This window comes from Zootoca vivipara, chromosome 4 (genome assembly GCF_965207765.1).
Source record: "Zootoca vivipara chromosome 4, rZooViv2.hap1.1, whole genome shotgun sequence".
Classification (NCBI taxonomy): Eukaryota; Metazoa; Chordata; class Lepidosauria; order Squamata; family Lacertidae; genus Zootoca; species Zootoca vivipara.
Genome location: NC_142587.1, coordinates 65,944,172 through 65,966,533, shown reverse-complemented (window position 1 = coordinate 65,966,533; position 22,362 = coordinate 65,944,172). Strand labels below are relative to the sequence as shown.

At 41.4% G+C, this 22,362-nt stretch overlaps 1 protein-coding gene across 2 annotated transcripts in view; it reads left to right on the top strand.

Annotated features, from left to right (window-relative positions):
- EPHA3 (EPH receptor A3) overlaps positions 1–22,362 on the top strand; it is a 214,899-nt gene that overhangs the window by 56,341 nt on the left and 136,196 nt on the right. For both annotated transcript variants that reach the window (XM_035116806.3, XM_035116807.3), the window contains exon 3: positions 18,336–18,996. In XM_035116806.3, coding sequence (XP_034972697.2) covers positions 18,336–18,996 — 661 coding nt within the window. The remainder of the gene's footprint in view (positions 1–18,335; positions 18,997–22,362) is intronic.

Sequence of the window (22,362 nt, the reverse complement as noted above, 5' to 3'; positions counted from 1 at the left end):
TCTGAAGCCCTCCTCAACTCTGGAAACAGCCTTGGGTCACTCAGGTCATTACTTCTGGTGTGGAGTAAAACCCCCACCAGTTAACACACAGGCAGGTGTTTTATCCCAGCTGCCTTTGATGTTACAATTATGGCATTTTCCACACAAATTCTTTCTAGCTGTCCATTGTAGGTCCATGCAAGACAAAACACAGTATTTTGTGTTGATTGTTTATAAGGTCACTTCCTGGTGGTTGAGATTAAAGCCCGTTGGCAATGTCAAATGCCTGTTGTCTTGACCAATCTATTTTTGCAGGTAGATCCCCAGCAGCTTTGATTTCATGGTGTCACTATATAAATGCAGACATCAGTGGAAACAGAAGCAACTGTCAAAAATGATCAAGTACTGCTAATCAGAATTAATGATGGGTTTTGAGTGTCAAAAGTAATGAGCACTGCTGTGCAGGCTGGTAAGCAGAGTGTTTTCTTTTTCAACTGTTGTAATAAGGCTGCACTAATTGGCACTTAGTTCTTAAGGAATTTTACTAAATTTTTGATATCCAAAGAGGCTGGCTATGATGCATTTTGAGCTGTCTCGTTTCTGTCAAGATTGTTGTTGCTTTTTAAGTTGGGAAAACAGAGAGGAAGGGGGAGGGAACACACAAATTTCATGAAGGAAAAACACTAACACATATCAAATGTTGGATTAAGTCACATAGTAAAGTCAGCAGACCATCATGGATGTAAACAGTGTAGTAATGAAGAGATAATCAATTGAAAGTTGAATTTAAAACTAACCAGCTCTTCTACTGGACTGGAAAATAGCATAAATATTCCATTCTATGCACAACCTATTCCTCCTTTGTGATCACAAAAAAATTCAAATACAACCCTGCTGTTTGGATCTACCCATTTTTTCTTGTAGGGTAGAATCTGTGATCTGCACCTGTGATTCTGGAAACACACAGTTTCTAGGGCTGCTATGCTACAAGTTCACCTCTCATTGGGATCTGCTACAAGCCTCAGGATTATGGTTGAAATTTTCTGTGTTGGAATTCAAGCCAGAACTCCCCAACTCCTTCCATTCACAGAAAGGCTGCTTCCAATCCAGAGGTGGCTTCTGCTGTATTTCAGGACATTTTCCACTGGTCTCCTGTTCTGCCTGCAGCTTTTCATGTTGTTCTGGAGAGTACACCAACCAATCTTCCAGAATGGCAAAGAGGCAAGGAGAGATTATTATTTTTATATATAAAAAAATACTATTCCCCTGTGCTAGTGGAAGCATCCTGTGAACAGGATTATGCTTACAAAACATTCTTGCTAGCAGAACCTTAACTAAGATCTCAGAATTGTTTTTATTTATTGCTTCAAAATGCATTTGATACCTTTAATTCTTACAAGGCTTCAATATTATTTAACCCATCATCTTTTATTTCATTTCTTCAAAGCTCACAATTTCTAGCTCTCAAAACAAAAAAAAAAACAAAAAAACATGAATTGAATAGCTCAGGACAATGCAGTCATTTTGCAGTGAAAATCCCACTTTTGCAGCTCCCCAAAAACTGAGTAATTGATACATCTAACACAAAGTTCCTAGTTAACACCTCAAAATCCAACAGTATCCAAATCAGTTCAAACCAATGTGGGGCACTGCAAAGTGTGTGGTTTTTCACTGCAAAAATCTGACACAAGTTTGGAAAGGATCTCAAATTTTAGGGTTCATAGTTAATAAGCCTGTTTTCCAGGCAGTTTGTGGTCTCTCAGCATGTAGCGAAGTTGGTAAGAATGGCAAACCAACCTAGAGACTTCACTTATATAAAGCCAGTGGGACATTATTGGCTCTGCTAATCACCTGATCCTGCTGTACTTCTGGAAGTGGAAGTGATGCATAACAGCAGACATGAAACCAACAGTTCCCTTTGCCTGCCAGCCAGCCCAGAAAACTGGACTCCACTGGCAAGATCCCAGCTTCAGGTTGCTAACAGCTTCCATGGACCACAGTTCTGTTATTTACTATGGAAAGAAGCTCTTCCCTTTACTGATGAGTACGGTAACTACCTACTCCAACTGCCCCACCACTCACATTTCCTTACATTTAAAACAATGTGAAGCCTCTAGATTCTTGACCCAGCGGGAACCGTCTAGTACAATAGAACCAGAAAGCAACCAAGTTCCTAGGCTGATTGGAAGAAAGGAGGGTACTAGCAAAAATAGGACTAAAGAATGTGTTGTGTATGTGTGTGTGCCATTCAGTGTTTGAGGCCTGACATCGAGTGCTATCCTTCCCATGGATTGCACTATTGTTATTTCCTTGTCAGAGGAAAAGGGTGGAATACGAAACCCTAATGAATGAATAAATTTCCAGTTTGTGATCTAATACAGACAGACCTCTATAATAAGCATGCATAGCATTATGGCAGTGCACAGAGCAAAAACAAACAATGGGATGGGTCTGTCCATCATTTATTCCTCAGATAGAAAGCGGGTAGGGAGAAGCAAAGCCTTGCCTGCTCTGTGATTGATACAATTTCACATAACCCCGCCACCCCCTGTTTAAACTCCCCAAGTCCATTTGCAATCAGTGGTGTGGCTTAATAGCTAGCTTGAAGGTCATTAGCATCTTGTTATAAATGTTAATGGCCACAATGATGTGGGGGATGGCTCTTTGTTGCTGCTAACATCATGACTAAATGGGAAAAATCTCCCTATTCATCCTGTAGCCCCTCTTCTTTTGTTCAGTTGTCAGGGGCCTATTGTGGAACCAAACACTATCAGACGTTACTCCTTGCTTAATGGCAGCAGCTTGTCATTGATGGCTGGGAAGTGGGAGGGGAACGGTACTGGCACCAGTCACCAGGTGGTGGCCAACTGGCCAGCAACTCTCACAGATCTGAACCTAGCACAAGTTGCATCAGGGCTGGCTACAAAAGGCACACATGTGTCTTCTGCAGGCTTCATTAACTCCTTTGAAAGAGCCGAGTACCTTCCTGACATATTAATTAGTTGCTGCGCCTTCTTTACTCCCCAAGTTTAACCTTTTTTGCAGTGGTCACTTGATTCAAATTACTAATAATTGCAAGGCTGTTAGAGCCCTATTTATGCAAAGTGTCTTGAAAGCCTTCCCAGGCGGAATGATGAGGTGGATGTTTCATATCCTTGTAAAATTGAATGGAGGGGGGTACGGGACAAGAAGAAACAAAGGGAGGGGAAGGACAGATTAAGGGTACCGTTTTAAAAACCAATAGTTTAAATGTAGCAAGCTATCTAGAAAGCTAGTCCTTTGTATTAAACACATGCAAATACTTTTTTAAAAAGTATTTTGATTTGAAAATGACTTTTTAAAAACAAACACACATAAAAACACATATTCACCATGCTGACACCCCCATATATCAGCCCTGTTTACATGCATATAGCTATTCTTAATGTATGAAGAATCCATACAGCCATCCTATAAGATGCATGGATCAATAATCATTACACCCAACTTGCATGGAGCATATGTATTATTTATCATTTATACAGCTGAGAAGGAGCTGAGGCTGAAGATAGAGACCTCATGGCAGTGGCAAGATTTGAACTGCTCACCCATTGGTTTGACAACTCATTTTCTATGCCACTAGGTAAAGGTAAAGGGACCCCTGACCATTAGGTCCAGTCATGATGGACTCTGGGGTTGCGGCACTCATCTCGCATTATTGGCTGAGGGAGCCAGCGTACAGCTTCCAGGTCATGTGGCCAGCATGACAAAGCCACTCCTGGCGAATCAGAGCAGCACACAGAAACGTTGTTTACCTTCCCACTGGAGTGGTACCTATTTATCTACTTGCACTTTGACATGCTTTTGAACTGCTAGGTTGGCAGGAGTAGGGACCGAGAAACGGGAGCTCAACCTGTAGCAGGGATTCAAACCGCTGACCTTCTGATCGCCAAGTCCTAGGCTCTGTGGTTTAACCCACAGCGCTTGCTGCTGTCTTGTTCATCTACGAGCATATTCTAAGATCTGCTGGTGGTGGGAACCTCCTGCAACTTGGAAATGGGCCTTTCTGCATGGGTAACCAAGATATGAAATGCTAGTCATCTCTTTATGCAATTTTTACTACCACTATGGGCATGTCTTTCACAGATTTGTATTGGCATTTGCCTTTGGCACAGCATTGCATGGTACATGTGTTTTTTAATTCCATCTCAGTTATGGAATTCTAGGGGGTGGACTGAGACCCGCAACAAAATGTTGCAGTGTCAAGTGCTCTTGTTCAACATTTGAGCCAGTCAGCAAAGCCCCTTTTCAGCCGTGCTCATTCCTTTCCTCCTATCCCATGCTTTGTACAGGGGATATTTTAGTTTTACAAGATTCTAATAAGAATGATAGTCACTTTTTTGTTTTCATTTTGGTGTTCTGCTGAAAAGGTAGTGTTTGACAATCTAGGCCAGGCATAGGCATCTTGGCCCTCCAGATCTTTTGGGACTACAACTCCCATCATCCCTGACCACTGGTCCTGTTAGCTAGGGATGATGGGAGTTGTAGTCCCAGAACAGCTGGAGGGCCAAGTTTGCCTATGCCTGATCTAGGCTTAAGTTCATAAATATACATAAATATATCACAAATATATACAGAGAAACCAAATTGGTTCTGAAACCCATTGTCAGTTTATGCCAGCAAAATGGATAAGTCCTTGATGTCGGTGACAAATTTTCTATTCCTAACCGTCTTATGGTTGTCTTAAAAATGGGTCAGTTTGAAAGCTTATTCATATATTCTGCCTCCAATTATAGATAGATAGATGATAGATAGAGATAGATAGATAGATAGATAGATAGATAGATAGATAGATAGATAGATAGATTGTTGTTGTTTAGTCGTTTAGTCGTGTCCGACTCTTCGTGACCCTATGGACCATAGCACGCCAGGCACTCCTGTCTTCCACTGCCTCCCGCAGTTTGGTCAAACTCATGTTCGTAGCTTCGAGAACACTGTCCAACCATCTCATCCTCTGTCATCCCCTTCTCCTAGTGCCCTCCATCTTTCCCAACATCAGGGTCTTTCCCAAGGATTCTTCTCTTCTCATGAGGTGGCCAAAGTATTGGAGCCTCAGCTTCACGATCTGCCCTTCCAGTGAGCACTCAGGGCTGATTTCCTTAAGAATGGATAGGTTTGATCTTCTTGCAGTCCATGGGACTCTCAAGAGTCTCCTCCAGCACCATAATTCAAAAGCATCAATTCTTCGGCGATCAGCCTTCTTTATGGTCCAGCTCTCACTTCCATACATCACTACTGGGAAAACCATAGCTTTAACTATACGGACCTTTGTAGGCAAGGTGATAGATAGATAGATGATAGATAGATAGATAGATAGATAGATAGATATAATAAACTCATTAAAGCATTTTCATGCATGGACCAACACCCAATATAAGAATATTACATTTGAAATGAATAACAACTGAAACTCTATGAACTATTTGATGTCAAAGACAAAAAGAGATAATACTCCTAATTCTACCATCTTTGATGGTGGGAATCCCTTGGTAACACATTTAGTATTTTCTATTAAGACACCCGATCCTCACCTTTTTTTGGTGGGGAAGGGGGAGTTTAGAAATTCAAGATGACCACTGCCATCCAAAGATACTGTCTTACTCATTAATGCAATTTGTAAAATACTTGGATTGTTCTAAAAGTAATTCTTGTGAAGCATGTGAGTTGGAGAATGTGGCACAAGCTCTAGTGGAGATTACTGATACCCCTTAAGTTTGGAATTATTTTCACTTGACATGTTGTAATTGGGCAGGATTGTGTCTATTTTTTATTTTTATTTTTTTAAACTCAAACTCAAAGTCAGCTGTCAGAAACAGACTGGAGTCTTGCTTCCAACTCTTTAAAGGGAGCACATGCTTAATTCTATGCAGGCATGTCCTTCACGCTTGGTGGAGCAGGCATGTGTATTGTACTTGGGTATGCATCCTGAGTACAGCTAGAATCAGCCCTTAATAGTTTGTGTGCTGGGGGCTTGCATGGGAGCATGTGATAGAAAATGAATGAAACTGGTTAACTGGCTTTTTGAGAGTGCATAGGGATGTAATTGCAAGGTCATCTAGAAAGTAAAAACAAACTATGCACCCCAATCACACTACCTAACAGGCCTGGACAGTCCCCTTGGTAGATGATGCTTCTGGGAATTTAGGACAAGAATAGAGTGGAGGTGCTTGCAACTTTACAGGCACTAAGCTGGTAATGAGGTGCATTTCATTTGGTCCTTTTGTCTTGGCGAATCTAGTGTGAAAATCTTGCAGACCATTCTGCAAGAAGCAGTGAATCCAACCTTTGGTGTGAACTGCTCTGTATGTCTCACTCTGTGAGGTGAATGTAGGTATGGTTCTTTGAATCAGACTCTTGAAACCTACCCCAAATCTGCCATGTGACCTTCTAACAGGCTCTTTTCTACCTTTTATTTGAATGTTCATGGTGATGACCAATCAGAGCAGTTGCAAAGCCAAACAATGCTTAATTAACATGACAGCTGGAGCTACTTCTTGTGATTTTCCCCTGTATACTGACAAACAGGCTGTGCGACTGTGTGCTGTCACCTTGCATCCCCCACTCAGTAAACACTTAGGTATCACACACTTGTTACATGACAAAGAAGGAGGTGATGGATGACCGCAGATTGAAACCCAGTAAATGAGAAATCCCAGGGGAGTGGTTTTTGCAAAGCTTTTCAAAGGGGGCAGCATCTTAAAAACGTATGCTGCAGTGATATTTGCAATTTTCCTGTTATGAGAACCTGGTGGTATCTAATGACCTGGCTTGTGTCCTTACAAATATCATTTCACTAGTTCCTCTCAGTGTTGGGTCATAGGTTCTAATAGGGTTGGGTCTGGAATTGGGCTGCTGGGACAGAACCCCATGGAACATAAAAGCAGATCTTAAAACTGATAGCAGAACCAATTGCAGGGCTATCATCTTTGTTGAACAGTCACATAGTGATGTGTGAGTTAGTTGAGCATCTATAATTTGCAGGCATATTCTCAGGAAAGTGTGCATGTTGCCACTTCAGGCATTTCCTAGAAGTAAGGAAAGAGGATGATCAAGGTAACTTAAGGGCCAATTTGGCTCAACTTTCTGCAATCCAGTTTTGATGCTTCATTACTAAGCAACAAGTCCATATAAGCAGAGGTCCCACGTGGACTGAACATAGGAGTCACATAGCTCTCAGGGATAAGAGAAACTATATCTCATTCCCAGAAGAATGTATTTTATGCCAAGACCAGAGACGTACGCAAAGGATTTCTCGAACCATGAGTGGAAAAGTGTTTTGAGGGTTTGGTAAAGAACACCTCAAAGGAAATATTAACTTTGCAAGCCTCCACATGCTTCTCTGGTTCTGATTAAAATCTGAGCCAAAGAAGAACTGCCAGCTCCCCTGGTCTTTCAGTTTCCTCCTTGTGATGTTGCTCCATTGCATTCCATGGGAGGAAATTATGATGTTGTAGGGGCAAAAACCATGAAATGGCCCCATATTCGGTTTGCTGACTCTCCCCCTACTTGGTAATTTTTCTGTGCCATAGATTGACTTGGGGGGGATTTATCCAAGATCTTCCCAATTTTTAGGAAAGTCTCATATTTATTTCTGGGTTAATCTGAGTGTTGGAGAGCTCATGCATCTCAACTCAAGACAGAGATACATTCAAAGTGCCCTTTCCCTTACCTGCACTTGAAATTTGCCAAGAATGTGATTGCTTTGCCACGGTAGATCATTCTACTACTCAGAATGCCGTTCAGTATTTCAAATGTCCCAGTAATAGGCATTGTGTGAGAAAAAGCTACAGGGTGAACATAGATTGGTTAAATCCAGAATTCAGTAGCCAGAGGGCTCTCTTGAGCCAAAGGAAGCAATTAAGGCCTTATTATCTATCATCTGTTTGAATTCTTTCTAACCACACACACCTCTTTACACTTTTTAAAAACCCTATATTTAGAATGGCTTTTATGTTACAGTGGCCAGGGAAGCCCCGCTGATGTCTTTTCCTAGATGCTAGCTTCATTCTTTGTACATCAGGTCCTATATTTAATTAATATCTATTAGTTTATTTTATATTTTATTTAAAAATATGGTTTTTCTTTCAGAGAAAACACACCAGGAGCTTTGCTGGTAAGGCAAGCAATAAGATTAACAAAAATCGGGAATGAGGCTTATACAGTGGTACTTTTGATTAAGAACTTAATTTGTTCTGGAGGTCCGTTCTTAACCTGAAACTGTTCTTAACCTGAAGCACCACTTTAGCTAATGGGGCCTCCTGCTGCTGCCACGCCGACGGAGCACGATTTCTGTTCTCATCCTGAAGCAAAGTTCTTAACCTGAGGTACTATTTCTGGGTTAGCGGAGTTTGTAACCTGAAGCGTCTGTAACCCGAGGTGCCACTGTATTCTAAGGAGCAGAGAATCCTGTTTTAACTTAATAGACAAACTACATAAGTTACATTGCAGCCAATGCAGATTTGTAGTATCGTAATGGCATGTAAGTTTGTAGCATTAACTCAGCAGCCATTTCACCACTGCAAAACATCCTCAAGGGCTGCTTTGCAACAAGCAATGGTGCAGAAAAAGGGATACATTATCTTTCCTTAGCCAGGTGCTTCTCCCTTGTGAAACATCTCCTCTGCTCCACTGTTACTTTTTTTTTTAGCTCTACCAGTTTTCTGCACCAATATTTGCTTTCATAAATATAGGTCTTGAATCCTGTGGGGGGAGGGAACAGCTGGAAGGGGGTCAAGTTTCAGGGGAAAGGTCGACATCAAGGGGAAGAGTCAAACACACTAGGATTGGAGGAGAATTTTGTTAGGTCATCTCCTTAGTCTGGTCACCAGTGGATTAAGAGGGATCTGATGGTTTGGACTGGCTGTGATACCCCTGTAAGGCTGGGAGACCCAATCAGATGCTCTGGCCTGACTAAGGGAGTCTGAGGGAGTCCTGAATGCTCTGGGAATCTTCCAGGTGAACTGTTTACAAATAAACATGTTGAGTTCAGGATAAAAATCAAGGATGAAATTCAACATAGTGCTAAATTGGGTATGCATGCAGGAAGCAAGGTCTGCTTGCATAACTTAGAATTCCCTCTTCTCTCCCCCCCCATGCACCCCCTAAACTTGTTCTAGGGGTTGTATCCTGCCCCAAATAATAATAACATATCCTGCGGCATTTCCCCCTTCTCTTGTGCTTAGTGTCCTCCTCAAGGGATTGTGATACAATCCAAGTTAGGTACTATATAGAAAGATTTGGGATCGTATACAAGCCTTTTGAGAAAGGGTTCTTACTGTAGGAACAGTGACAGACTGTACCTCGGGGTTTTTATCAACAAACAAATGCAATAAGAATTTTTGACAATTTGAAATGCAGACTCTTGGCATGTGTCTTCAAGCTATAGGTATTGTTTAAGGAGAGCAAGTGATTTATGCTGCCATTTCAGACAGACAGACAGAGAGAGAGAGAGAAAGGGAAAATATATGCAATAGCCGCTATGCATTAAAAAAGCATTCCTTATCTTACAGTATATGGGGCTAGCTTCTGACATCTGAGACTTTAATTCAAGTCAAATAAGTTTGGTGGTCTTGTCTCAAGCCCCTGAGATTGAGTCGTCTTTATCAGAAACACAAATAATTTGACATGTAGTAACTCAGAGGCTAACCTTTGGCCGGGGAAATCCCAAGGGACTGAACTAGTCTGAAGGTTAAACCACCTCCTATCCTTGGAGGAGGGTTCCTGGTCTGCCGCTGAGGTCATAAGCAGGGCACGAGGGAAGATTGTATGGTTACCTACAAGAGGTCTGACCGGTGTGCAAATAGAGACTTTCATTATCGTCTCATGATGTCTGTAGTTTGCCACGGAGGCACGATTCATCAAAAAGGCAAACAATGAAATCGTTGTGTGATTCCCTCCCACCTTCTGCAGGCTCCAACACAGGGGAAAGAAGTTAAACACACTTGTAGAAACATGCTCCCAGCAGGGCTACATTTTTTGTTTAGAGCTGTAGTGTTGGGGGGGGAGGGGGAAATCTCTGGGGTTTAGCTAATTTGTTTTTGACCTTGATGCAATCTGTAATCAGTTTCTTAGTGAGAGTTGATTAGATTTTTTTTTTATCCTGTGAAATCCAGTATATAGATAACTTGAAAATACAGATACCAAAACAAACAACCCACTAGCTTATACTTTGAACTCATTGTACATTAAGTTTTGTGATCATGGAGCAGTAACAATAACATTGATCAGGATTCTGTTGCTTTGCTTCAAAATGTGCAGCTGAACAGGGATGTGCTTTCAGAAGCGCTTGCTTCATTGATAGTGGACAGAACTCAAAAAGACAAAAAAAAAACCTATCTCAAAAGCTTTTGAAAATCTTTAGTTTTCCACAAATTTTTCTTCCCAAAAGTTCTAATGTCTTCCCATTTTCAGCCTATTCTTGCTTCTACCTCATTTTTTTCTGACTACTTAGTAATAAGAACTTTCCCTCCTCTCTCTTTACTTAATATAGATTTTCTAATTAGTCATCCCAAACAATTTACAACTCTTTTCCTAACATGAAATCAGTTTGTGATTTGACGTATAGTCAGCATTTTCTCCCTAACTGCAACTGTCCCTTTTGAGGCTGCTCCTTTATAAACTGGGTGCTTTCAGCTGCCCCAGCTGCAACAAAACATGTTTCTCCTGCAACTGTCTCTGCAGCCACAACAGGCGCTGCAACTTTACAACAGCCTAACCTCACCTCCATAGGGACATCTCACCAATGTCTCCCAAGGCAGATGGATGACAACATTTATAAACAAAGAAACAAATAACGGCTTAATCTTGAAGATAGGGGTAGCTATCCTTTGGTGCTCCAGATTTTGTTGAACTACACAATTCCAAACATTCTTGGCCATTGATTAGCTAGGGCTAATGGGAATTGGTGTCCAACAACCAGGGCTTTATTTCAGCTAGAACTTGACAGAATTCACTTCTGGCACCTCTCTGGTGGGCACCATTGCCATTATAAGACAACAAGGGACGTGTTCATTGTGAGTTCCGGCACCTCTTTTTCTAGAAAAATAGCACTGCCAACAACTAATGGAGGACCATAGGTTAGCTATGAAGTGTACATTATAGGTAAAGGTACCCCTGACCATTAGGTCCAGTCGCGGATAACTCTGGGGTTGCGCGCTCATCTCGCTCTATAGGCTGAGGGAGCCAGCATTTGTCCGCAGACAGCTTCCGGGTCATGTGGCCAGCATGACAAAGCCACTTCTGGCGAACCAGAGCAGCACACGGAAACACAGTTTACCTTCCCGCTGGAGTGGTACCTATTTATCTACTTGCACTTTGACATGCTTTCGGACTGCTAGGTGGGCAGCAGCTGGGACCAAACAACGGGAGCTCACCCTGTCACAGGGATTTGAACCGCCGACCTTCTGATCGGCAAGCCCTAGGCTCTGTGGTTTAGACCACAGCGCATACATTAGATGAGAGCATATTGTCCTCCTTTACCTATCCCAATTCCGTTGAGAATATGAAAATTTTTATGTTCAAATGAGTGTGGAAGTCATTTGGTAATGTCTTGTCAGCCATGTCATGCAGTCAGTAATGGAAGTTTTCAGGCTGCTTTGGGAGCCGGTGGGGGTGTTTGCTTTAATGAGCAAGTGCCTGGTTTTGTAACTGGAAGCGCTTCTTGATAGTTTGCTGAAACTGATGGATAACCTTCTTTGTTTCTTATTGGCAGTACAATAAATGAATCCACTTCACTCTTTGCGTTATAGATATATAGAAGGCTTAGTTTTGCAACTGAAACTATCAAATGCATAGATTTGTATGCCTTACTCAAGTATATCAAGTGTGTGTGTGTGTGTGTGTGCGCGCACACACACACACACACACATCCCTTCATTCATTGTGAAATTTGTAGTTAGGATGGATTTTCAAGCATATTTGTGTTTGCGGTTTTTTAGTCATAGGAGTGCTGATTATATTTATTAGCTCTAAATATTAAACAGCCGGCAGAATTCCATTGTATATAAATAAGACATTTGAGACTTGGAGGCAAGCCATTACTGATATAGCCAGCTGGTGCTTTTTAACAGTTTTATTTTAGTGCAGCATTAAGGAATCTCACTGTACATTTGATGCTATTTAAAATGACAATAGGATAATATGTATTCATTTGAGAGTTCCATTGTGTATATTCAGATTGAAAGCCAGGGTAGACTAAAGAAATGATATATTGTGCACCTGTTTGATGAAACCACACTCTTTGTTTCAGGCAGTAAGAATGCAAAAATCGAAGATTCCCCCCCCCCCCCCGAATGTTAAGTTTACAATGACCCTGAATTTCAAGTATGGTATTTTTGATGATGTCCTTCAGTCCTTTCATACTTGCACATGTTTCTCACTTTTGTTCCCCATTGATCAATGGGTTTCCTTAGATATATTTGAATTTTTCTTAAGTGTAGGATGTATTAAAACTGAAATAGTAGTTGACCCCCCTTTTTTACATTTCACCATTCCAAAAGAAGGATTGTGACCTACTTCAGAAAACTGAGGCATGAGGAAATACATACCCCCCTGTTCCATATGTGTGGGGAAAATCCTTCTGTGCATGACTTTACAAATAGCTGGGTGTCGCTTTGATGGTTTTTTCAGGAGGTTCAGAAGGCTGCGTCTCAAAAAGGCTTCTGAAAAGCCCCAATACACAAACAAAAACACTGCACATGGTGTTTTGAATCGGGGAGGTAATTTCTTCTAGCAGAAAAAAGGCCATGTGGGTTAGAATCTCCTAGGTTTGTGCCTCTCGTGAAAGCCACAAAGACCTCCATTTCTCCACTAAGCCAAACGAAACCAGTCCATCTGTTCTTGATCTTGGTTTGAGGTGCCCACCTGTTGTCTTCACCTCTGACCCTGACATCATGCATTCATTAGATCCTAGGGCTGCATTGTCTCTGGCATTCATTGCAGGCTGCCTGGCAGCTCATCTACAAGGTTTTTGCACCCCGCTGGTGGGTCCTGACACAACATTTGGGAGTCACGGCATTAAAGGGTTCTGTCCTTTTTGTTTACCATTTGTTAGGGCGATTGCTTGGCAACCAAAAAGTGATATGAACAATCCCCTTGTATTCACCCAGAAAATGCATACTGTTCTCATGCAGGGCATCTGTAACATGAGAGTTCCCCAGCCATTGTGAGTTTATAAGGTGATGTGAAGTAATTACACTGACAACAAGAATGCCATACCATTTTTATTCTTCACATTGCCTGTTTGGATGATATGTCTGTTTCCAACAGCATATCTGGAGCTTGTTGGTACATGTAGCAATCTTCATATTATATCAATATCTTCCCATCCAATTGTCATTTTTCTTCTGATTTTTTCCCCCCTGGGCCGCATGTTCACAGTATGTTTTCTGTGAATGTGTCAGGTTCAGTTTAGTTCAGTCTATATTTTGTCACCAACTGCTATCAGAACATAAGTCTGACATGAGTATGGAAATAATTGGAGGTAGTCATGCTGTCAACTCATGGCAAATGTACAATCCTGTACAAAGAATTATATGCGTCGAATTGTGAAAAAAGTTAAATCTTTCAGTGTGGAGAACGATATCTCCAAACCAACTGTTTTTATTAAATCTCAATGGGAGTTGTGCCTTCCTCCTATCAAAATCTCGAGAGTATTTTAAATAGTTGTGATAGCTGTTAATGTTAAACATTTCTGTTGATCTATTTACAACAGAGATTGGCCTCCAAATATTGTTGGACTACAACTCCAGTCCTCTTTTTACCATTGGCCAGCCTAATGGGCTGATGAAAATGTATATTTTGATGGGGGAGATATTCTTCGGCTAGAGCTTGGTTGGATCCCTGTGTGGGCCACCTGCTTATTCCTGCATTGCAGGGAGTTGGACTAGATGTTCCTCAGGGTCACTTCCAACACTACAACTCTACCATGCTATGATTCTGTGAAAAGGATTGGACAGATTAATGGAGGAAAGGGCTATTGATGACATTGACTACTAACCAGGATGACTATGCTCTATCTTCACAGTTGGAAGCAGCAATGCTCTAGAATACCAGTTGCTGAAAACCAGTGCTTTTTTGTCATATTCTGCTCCCTAGTTTCCCAATATGAGAATAGGATGCTGGACTAGATGGGTCTTTGGTTTGTTCCAGTGGACTCTTCTTGTTTTCTTATGAACAGATCCAAGAATTCCTGGCAGGAATTCTGTAGTTTTGAATGGCTTGCATATAATAATATACAAGCAACATTTGCTGTTTCTTAAATGGTTCCTGACTTATCATGTTTCAAGTTGAGAGGTCATACATGATTGCTGTGATGGTGGGGCAGTTAAACACTCTGGTCTCTCAAGTGCATGAGCCCAATTGATCAAACGGTCTCCGTTGTGTACCAGGAGGGAACATGATTGAAAGTGCTGCTAGGGCATGAAGTCTCATAAAAAAATCCCTATCAATAATGAATGGATGTCTCCACATAATAAGATACGAATACACAAGGCTATAAGTCAATTTCAGCATTAAGAACAGCAGGGTCATTAACAGTTTTTTAAATGCTTAAAAGCTCTTTTAGGGATTGCAAAATTATTTGTGTTGCACCATCAGGAAACGAGTGCAAGTAATATCTATCTATTACAGATAAGATCGGAACCTGATGTGTTGAGCAATGCTTCAGTGTTAACTGCTAGTTTGGGTGTTTTGCTATCTGTGCAAATGGCCTGAAATCTCATCCCTCTATAAGTTTACAGGCAATTTGGTCTTCATTACAAATTAATGCAGTGATAATGGCTCAACCCTTTTGTGCAGAAGGTATATACTGGTGATGCTTGGTTTGTCATGCAATTTAGACCTCGGTATTCACCCCCTGGTGTCAGTGTGGCAAAATGAAAAATGTTGAACATGCTGAAGATCTAAGAAATGCACTCAACGGTATATATTGTATTTTACTGCATGCCACTCACATTTTTAATGATGTAATGATAAAATAATTCTAAATCAAATTTAGTTATTATTGGAAAGATAAATTTAGATGGCTGTTTTGATTTCTGTTAATACATAATTGCTCTATGAAAACAGATTGCCTTCAAGATGCAGACAAATGATGCACAGATGTGTTGATATCAAGATATACTGAAAACTGTAGTATCGTTAAAAACACTAAAAATTACTCAAAGGAAAAAAAATCTGTTTAGGAATGAATGAATGGCTGCTTTAGAATAGGAGGGTGAAATCTGTGCCATCAATATGTTGCTGGGCTCCAACTTGCAACCAGAACTGGAAGTGGACCCATTTGCATGTACATGCATCTTATATGTGAATTCACTAAAAGGGTGATTTGGGGGAAATTAGCAATACTACTGTTGGGGAGCATGCTGGCATAAAGCACAAGGAGATGGCATTAAAGCAAGCTAGTGTAAATTAAGCGAGTGCAAAGTTACACCAGATCCAAACTTCATTCAGCTGGGGCTACTGCTGCTGTGCTGTGTAATAGTAATAAATTAAAATAATAATTTATTATTTATACCCCGCCCATCTGGCCAGGTTCCCCCAGCCACTCTGGGCGGCCCCCAACAAAATACCAAAATACAGAAATCCATCAAACATTAAAAGCTTCCCTAAATAGAGCTGCCTTGAGATGCTTTCTAAAGGTCTGGTAATTGTTGTTCTCTTTGACCTCTGGTGGGAGGGCATTCCACAGGGTAGGTGCCACAACCGAGAAGGCTGGTTCCCTGTAGCTTGGCTTCTCATAGCGAGGGAACTGCCAGAAGGCCCTCGGCACTGGAACGCAGTGTCCGGGCAGAACGATGGGGGTGGAGACGCTCTTTCAGGTATACTGGACCGAGGCCGTTTAGGGCTTTAAAGGTCAGCACCAACACTTTGAATTGTGCTCGGAAACATACTGGGAGCCAACGTAGATCTTTCAAGACTGGTGTTATGTGGTCTCGGCGGCCGCTGCCAGTCACCAGTCTAGCTGCCGCATTTTGGATTAGTTGTAGTTTTCGGGTCACCTTCAAAGGTAGTCCCACGTAGAGCGCATTGCAGTAGTCCAAGCGGGAGATAACCAGAGCATGCACCACTCTGGCAATGCAGTCTGCGGGCAGGTAGGATCTCAGCCTGCGTACTAGATGGAGCTGGTAGACAGCCGCCCTGGACACAGAATTGACCTGTGCCTCCATGGACAGCTGTGAGTCCAAAATGACTCCCAGGCTGTGCACCTGGTCTTTCAGGGGCACAGTTACCCCATTCAGGACCAGGGAGTCCTCCACACCTGCCCACCACCTGTCCCCCACAAACAGTACTTCTGTCTTGTCAGGATTCAATAGCAAGCAATAGGCATAACAAGCCTTTAAAAATATTGTTCTGTGCTGGGTTGCCAAGTAATTGAATAGACCCAGGATCCAGCCAAAGTCCCCACTCTCTTGTCCTACTCCCATCCCACCTCCATCAGCTGAACTGGGCTGAAAAAGTTATGCTGACATATCTTCGGCTGAGACAGGGTTGGGTATCTTGTCCATATCTAATAATATACCAAATGCCAATCTAAAGCTTCATTATATAACCACGTCACCCAAAAGGATTCCAGATCTACAAAGATAGGTGAGATGCAGCTGGGCCAAATTACCCTTTAAATTGAACTCCTGGAAACATAAACGTGGCAGTTATCAAGAATTATGTACCTTCACGAAAAGCAGAAGGAATTTAAACTTCCACCAGGTTAGTGCCTCCATAAATCTACCATCAACACGAGGAGCCCAGTAAACATTAATTTCACACTGCATCTTTCAACCAGTGGCCTCAGAATTTAGACGTGCCTAATCTTGACTCCAAATCACAATTCTCCATTAATCCCAAGGATTTCACTCATGAATGAATTGCATGGTTTTTGCTCCTGCTTGCATGTTAGTAAGTAGGGACAAAAGTGCATTCCCATTCATTTAATGTAATAATTTGTTCTCTGCAGTTAGAGAAGTAAATGATTAGCTTCTCAAATAAAACACATATGCAAAGTATGTCACAAAATAGACTTTCTATATCTAAAACAGGTGCAATTAGTCCAGAGCCAAGTGTCCTGAATTACCTATTGTCACGCAGGCAATGCATATGGATATATTTTTACAGAAAGAAGCAGATGGCACAAATGCTTGTGCTGCTCTAAATTAAAAAGCCAAACGTCCAACAACGAATTAAGTGCATTTACCTCCATAAATCTCAGAGGTTTTAAGTTTGCTTAATGCAGTGTTGGGCTATGGCCTTAGAAGTGTATTCACTTACACAAAACATTGAAGGGCCACCAGGATCATGTACTGGCAACACATGAACAGTCTTCAGGCGTCTTCCTTTTATTGAAATGCAGCAGAAGGAAGGTGCTAATTTCAAGTTGGGGAGTGCGTAGCTCTTCATCTGCAGGCTATTTTCCAGCTGAAAATAACTTCCAATACAATCCTCATACCCTTTATCATTAACTTTTTCTTTTCAGTATTTTCTTTTAAGTAGGTAGTGGTAAATCTAATTGTACAGCTGTGTTTGTTGCTTCCAAATTGTTTTGTGGTGGCATGTTATCTTCTTATTATATTATATTATATTACATTATAATAAATAAATATTTTGCAGCTGTGGTGTGCTTGATTGTTGGGTCTCGGAGCAAGGTCGCAAAGATTGATCTGCACCCAATTCCCCCAAATGTTTCAAAATGTTCAGAAAAAAGTAGTGCTGTGCTCTTGAGACTGTATTACAGTGGAACCTCGGTTTACGAACGTGATCCGTTCCACGGAGGCATTCATAAATGGAGGCATTCGCTCCCCAAAGGCACGCTTCTGCGCACACACGCATGCACTACACAGATCGCACCTGTGCATCTGACGCCGCAGAACCCGGATGTAAACACTTCCGGGTCTGCGGTGTTCGTAAACGGAGGTGTTTGTAAACGGGACTGTTTGTAAACCGAGGTACCACTGTACTTCAGAATGTTGGTAGAAAACAATGTGATAGACATCTCCTCTACATAAACATTACCCAGCCTGTCATGGAGAATTATTCTATCCCAGCCTTCTTCTGGGTATGCTTAAGTGCCCAAATTTTGGTACCGTCGTGTTATTTATTTGTGTGTGTTGCAAACCTGCAAGCTCCTACCCACATTCTGCAGTATTGTGAGACAATTTGAAGAGTTGTGCCATGTGCTTTTTCTAAAAATATACATTGATTAAGTCTTTTCTCTAACTTTTAATTGAAAAGGGGATATCAGATCATTGCTTGGTAAATTATCTGTGAGCTTGCTGTTATAACTATTCCCCCCCCCCCAGTAACTATCCTTTTATTTATGTTTTCAGTGGGAAGAAATAAGTGGTGTTGATGAGAACTATACGCCAATCAGGACGTATCAGGTTTGCAACGTTATGGACCACAGTCAGAACAATTGGTTGAGGACAAACTGGATATCACGTAACTCAGCTCAGAAGATCTATGTAGAACTCAAATTTACCCTAAGGGACTGTAACAGCATCCCACTAGTTCTGGGCACTTGCAAGGAAACTTTTAACCTGTATTATATGGAGTCTGATGATGACCATTCCGTCAAGTTTAGAGAACATCAGTTTACAAAGATTGATACCATTGCTGCCGATGAGAGCTTCACTCAGATGGATCTTGGGGATCGGATTCTTAAACTCAACACAGAGGTCCGTGAGGTGGGACCTGTTAGCAGGAAAGGATTTTACTTGGCTTTTCAAGATGTGGGTGCGTGCGTTGCCTTAGTGTCAGTGCGAGTGTACTTCAAGAAGTGCCCTTTCACTGTAAAGAACTTGGCCATGTTTCCAGATACAGTCCCTATGGATTCCCAGTCACTGGTGGAAGTGCGAGGTTCTTGTGTTAATCATTCCAAAGAGGAAGACGCACCCAAGATGTACTGCAGTACTGAAGGAGAATGGCTAGTTCCCATTGGAAAGTGTTTGTGCAACGCTGGCTATGAAGAAAGGGGATACGCCTGCCAAGGTAATCTGTTTGATAGTTTCTACGTTTTTGCTGTTGGTGAATTGCTTTCCTTTCCTTTATAAAGTGTTCCAGCAAGTAAGTAAGGTTAAAGAGAAAAGTAATCTTTTAGCATGGCTTTTGTATTTAGTATACAAAATGCACTCACTTTTTCATTTCCTGCAGTTGTACTTGCTATATTTAGTTCTATTGGCTACTCTGAATACTTGATATTTAATCTCATTGGCTTGCACACAAAGCTTTGTATAATAGGGCTTCCATTACCACTATCTACTACAGCCTCTTGCACTGCCAAAAAAGGTCCCTTTTGGAATGACTTACAAATCAGCTCAAGTGGCTGCTGGTGGCAGGAGATTGCAGAAATTGGAGACACCATGAGACCCATAGCTTTCAGAAAAGAGCAGTGTGATCCCTAATGTGATAAATCTGCAATCAATTTCATTTGAAATTCACATATTCCAAAGTTTTAGGCGGGATTATTTCTTAGTTCGATCTGGAGATTCCATAGATTGAACCTATGACGTTAATGTATGATCTGGTACCAGGCTATAGCCCTTGCCGTTTATAATCTCTTGTCATGTCTTTTACTACTGCTCTTTGTAGATACTCTGACAGCCAATGGAGATCAAGGTTGTCTGCTGATAAGTTGCTCAATGAACTCTGTGTATGTCTCTTTCAAAGTGCAGGCAGAGGGGCTCTTTCCTCCAGGCATGCTCATTGTTGCTATGTTGTGAGTACTGACCTCAGCAGAGACAAAGATACCTCGGACTGGAGACTTCATGAGAGCAGAACTCAGATATCGATTCAGCAGCAGTTCCTCCTTCACAGGGAAGAATCTTTTCATTTAAAGAGGCTCGGCCAGCTTTATTAGCTATAGCCTCTGATGGAGCAGGGCTTTTGCGCTGGTGTCCTCTGAATCAAAGGAGGACAAAACAATGTTCTTAGGCTAGAAAACTGGCACTACAAGTACTTCTAGTTGGCTATATACCTCCTGCTTTAAATTCCTGGCCTCAGCCCCTGAAGAGGGGAAGTCTGACCCAGTGGTGTGGGAAACCGCTTGGGCACCTGGAGCGGTAAACATGATGCACACCCGGGGCGGGACGTCGCTACGTAGTGCGCATATGTAGCAACGCTGCGCATGCGTGCTACGTAGCGGGGTGCCGGTTGCGCTGCTCGCGCTGCCCCCAAAAGACGGAGCTGGAAGCAGGCCACCCCCTCCGCTCCCCCCTTGCTACACCCCTGGTCTGACCCCCTGAATCACAGCAATTGCTGAGTCAGTCACATGTGGAACTTTGCCACACCAAGCAGTTGCCTAGTCTGTTTCTCTGGTTAGATTGGTGCTGTCCTCTCCTCACAAGACAGAGCAAGGTTCACCTGGTTATTAGTCCAAACTCTTTTAAAGAAGCTAGTGTTCTGAGATGGTGAGTGTGAGAAGGAACTAGGAGGACAGAAGGTGATTTAGGTTTACCCTTTCAAAAAAGAATGTAAATAAATGCATTTTATTTTTGCTTATTCACATATATATACTGAAAGGATTCAATATAAGAATGTGATTTAAGAAAGTAGTTATTGAATTTTACATGTGTTTTTAAGGTTTTATGTTTCCACTATCAGAAGTTAGGTAAAGGCACATAACTCCCCCCCGGAAATAAGAAATTATTTGTTTTTCAGGAGTTTTAAATTCACACCTTCTTCAGCTCTGAGTTTATGACCGTTTGTATGACAAGAATAAAAGATTAATTCCATTTTAGGGGGAGGTGTAGATCCAACCAGGCAAGGCTAAATTTATTGTTCAAGCTTTAATCTGTTAAAAGTGTCAGCATGGGACTTGGGGACAAGCATATGTATCGCTAAATGTTTATACCACTGGATGAAGCCTGTTTTCAGACACTGCGTATATGAGAAAAGCCTGCTGACTTCAGTCAGCAAGAGATTACTTGTGCCCGTGAATGCAAAATATAAGAAGCAGACTCTGATCCTGCAATCAAGGCTTGGCATCCAGTGGAGCTGGCCTGCTTTTTTGATTTCCATTCCATTTGTTCATCAAGAGAGCTTTGTATGAGCAGGCCATTAACAAAAGTGACAGGGCGTTCTGGCCTGCTCTGGTTTTACATACTACGTCCTGCTGTCCTGACAGCTTTTATCAAGGCCCAAATTTGTCAAATATTTTCACCAGGGTGTGATTTAAGTGGCACTTTAAAAGCAGTTGGTAACCCAATCCCCTCCTGCTGTTGACGTCAGTAACGCAGCAGGAATCGGAAGGCTTAGAACCAAGTTAAGTTTTTCGCATACTTCTTAATGGACTAGTTGGTGTCTCAGCAGTGTTCCTTCCATGCTATCCCCCACCCCAAGTTAAGATGATTAAAATAGTACTTTTCTAGACAGAGCATGCAAGAAAAAGGCATGAAATCAGTGCATTTAATGATGGGGGTGAATCATGTGACAGTAATACTACCTAGCCCAGGTAGTCAATGAGAATCGTTGGCAGAAGAAACCATTGAAACAGGTGTATTTATTTAATTGCTTCTTCACATTCACTTCTTTGAAAAGGAAGGGGACTCTAGCTGGTTTCTGTGAATATTTTTTTCTTTGTACCACAGCAGCATTTATGAGATTCTGAATTTTCCAAAACTTTATAGTGATTGCTCCGCAATTTCTCCAAAATAAACCAATTAACATTAGAGCAAGTAATAGGAAAATCATCATAGAATGTGAAAGAAGAAAAGTTGGTGATAATCAGTTCAACAGCATGATGGCATGAGCTTTCCCAACCCTTTTTGAGAATTAGGCGTCGTGATTAGTCTAAGCTGAGGGCAGTGAATGAAAGTTCATATTCGTTTTGAAAGAGTGGCATAACCACAAGCATTATATATTAACCTATATAGCTCTTAATTTGGGGGTCTTTTCAGGAACATTTGTTTCTGTATTGACATCACTAGTGTTTTACCTTTTAAACTGTGCATGGTATTCTCTCCCTCCCTCCCTATCAATCTGTACTAATAGCAATTTTATTCTGAGTAGAAAAGAAAATTGAAATAAAGGTAGGTTTTGGGAAAATTTTGTCCAAACTATTGTTAAATGCCTCAAAGCCACCTCCATCTCAAGCTAATGGAAGTCATTTTACTACTACATATATTCATGTTTTGAAATATTTTATAATGTGCAGACTGATCATGTCTCTTTATAGCTAGTTGTGCAGGATTCATCTCACCCCTTTGTAAAAATCTTCCAAGGTTTGTAGGTTATTATCTGGTTCCATGTGTTTCCTGCTTAACACAAATTCAGTGCACTTAGCATTTTCATAAAATTATCAATCATGGAAAATAATATTAATACATTCAACTCCTGCTATGTTTAGTACACTATAAA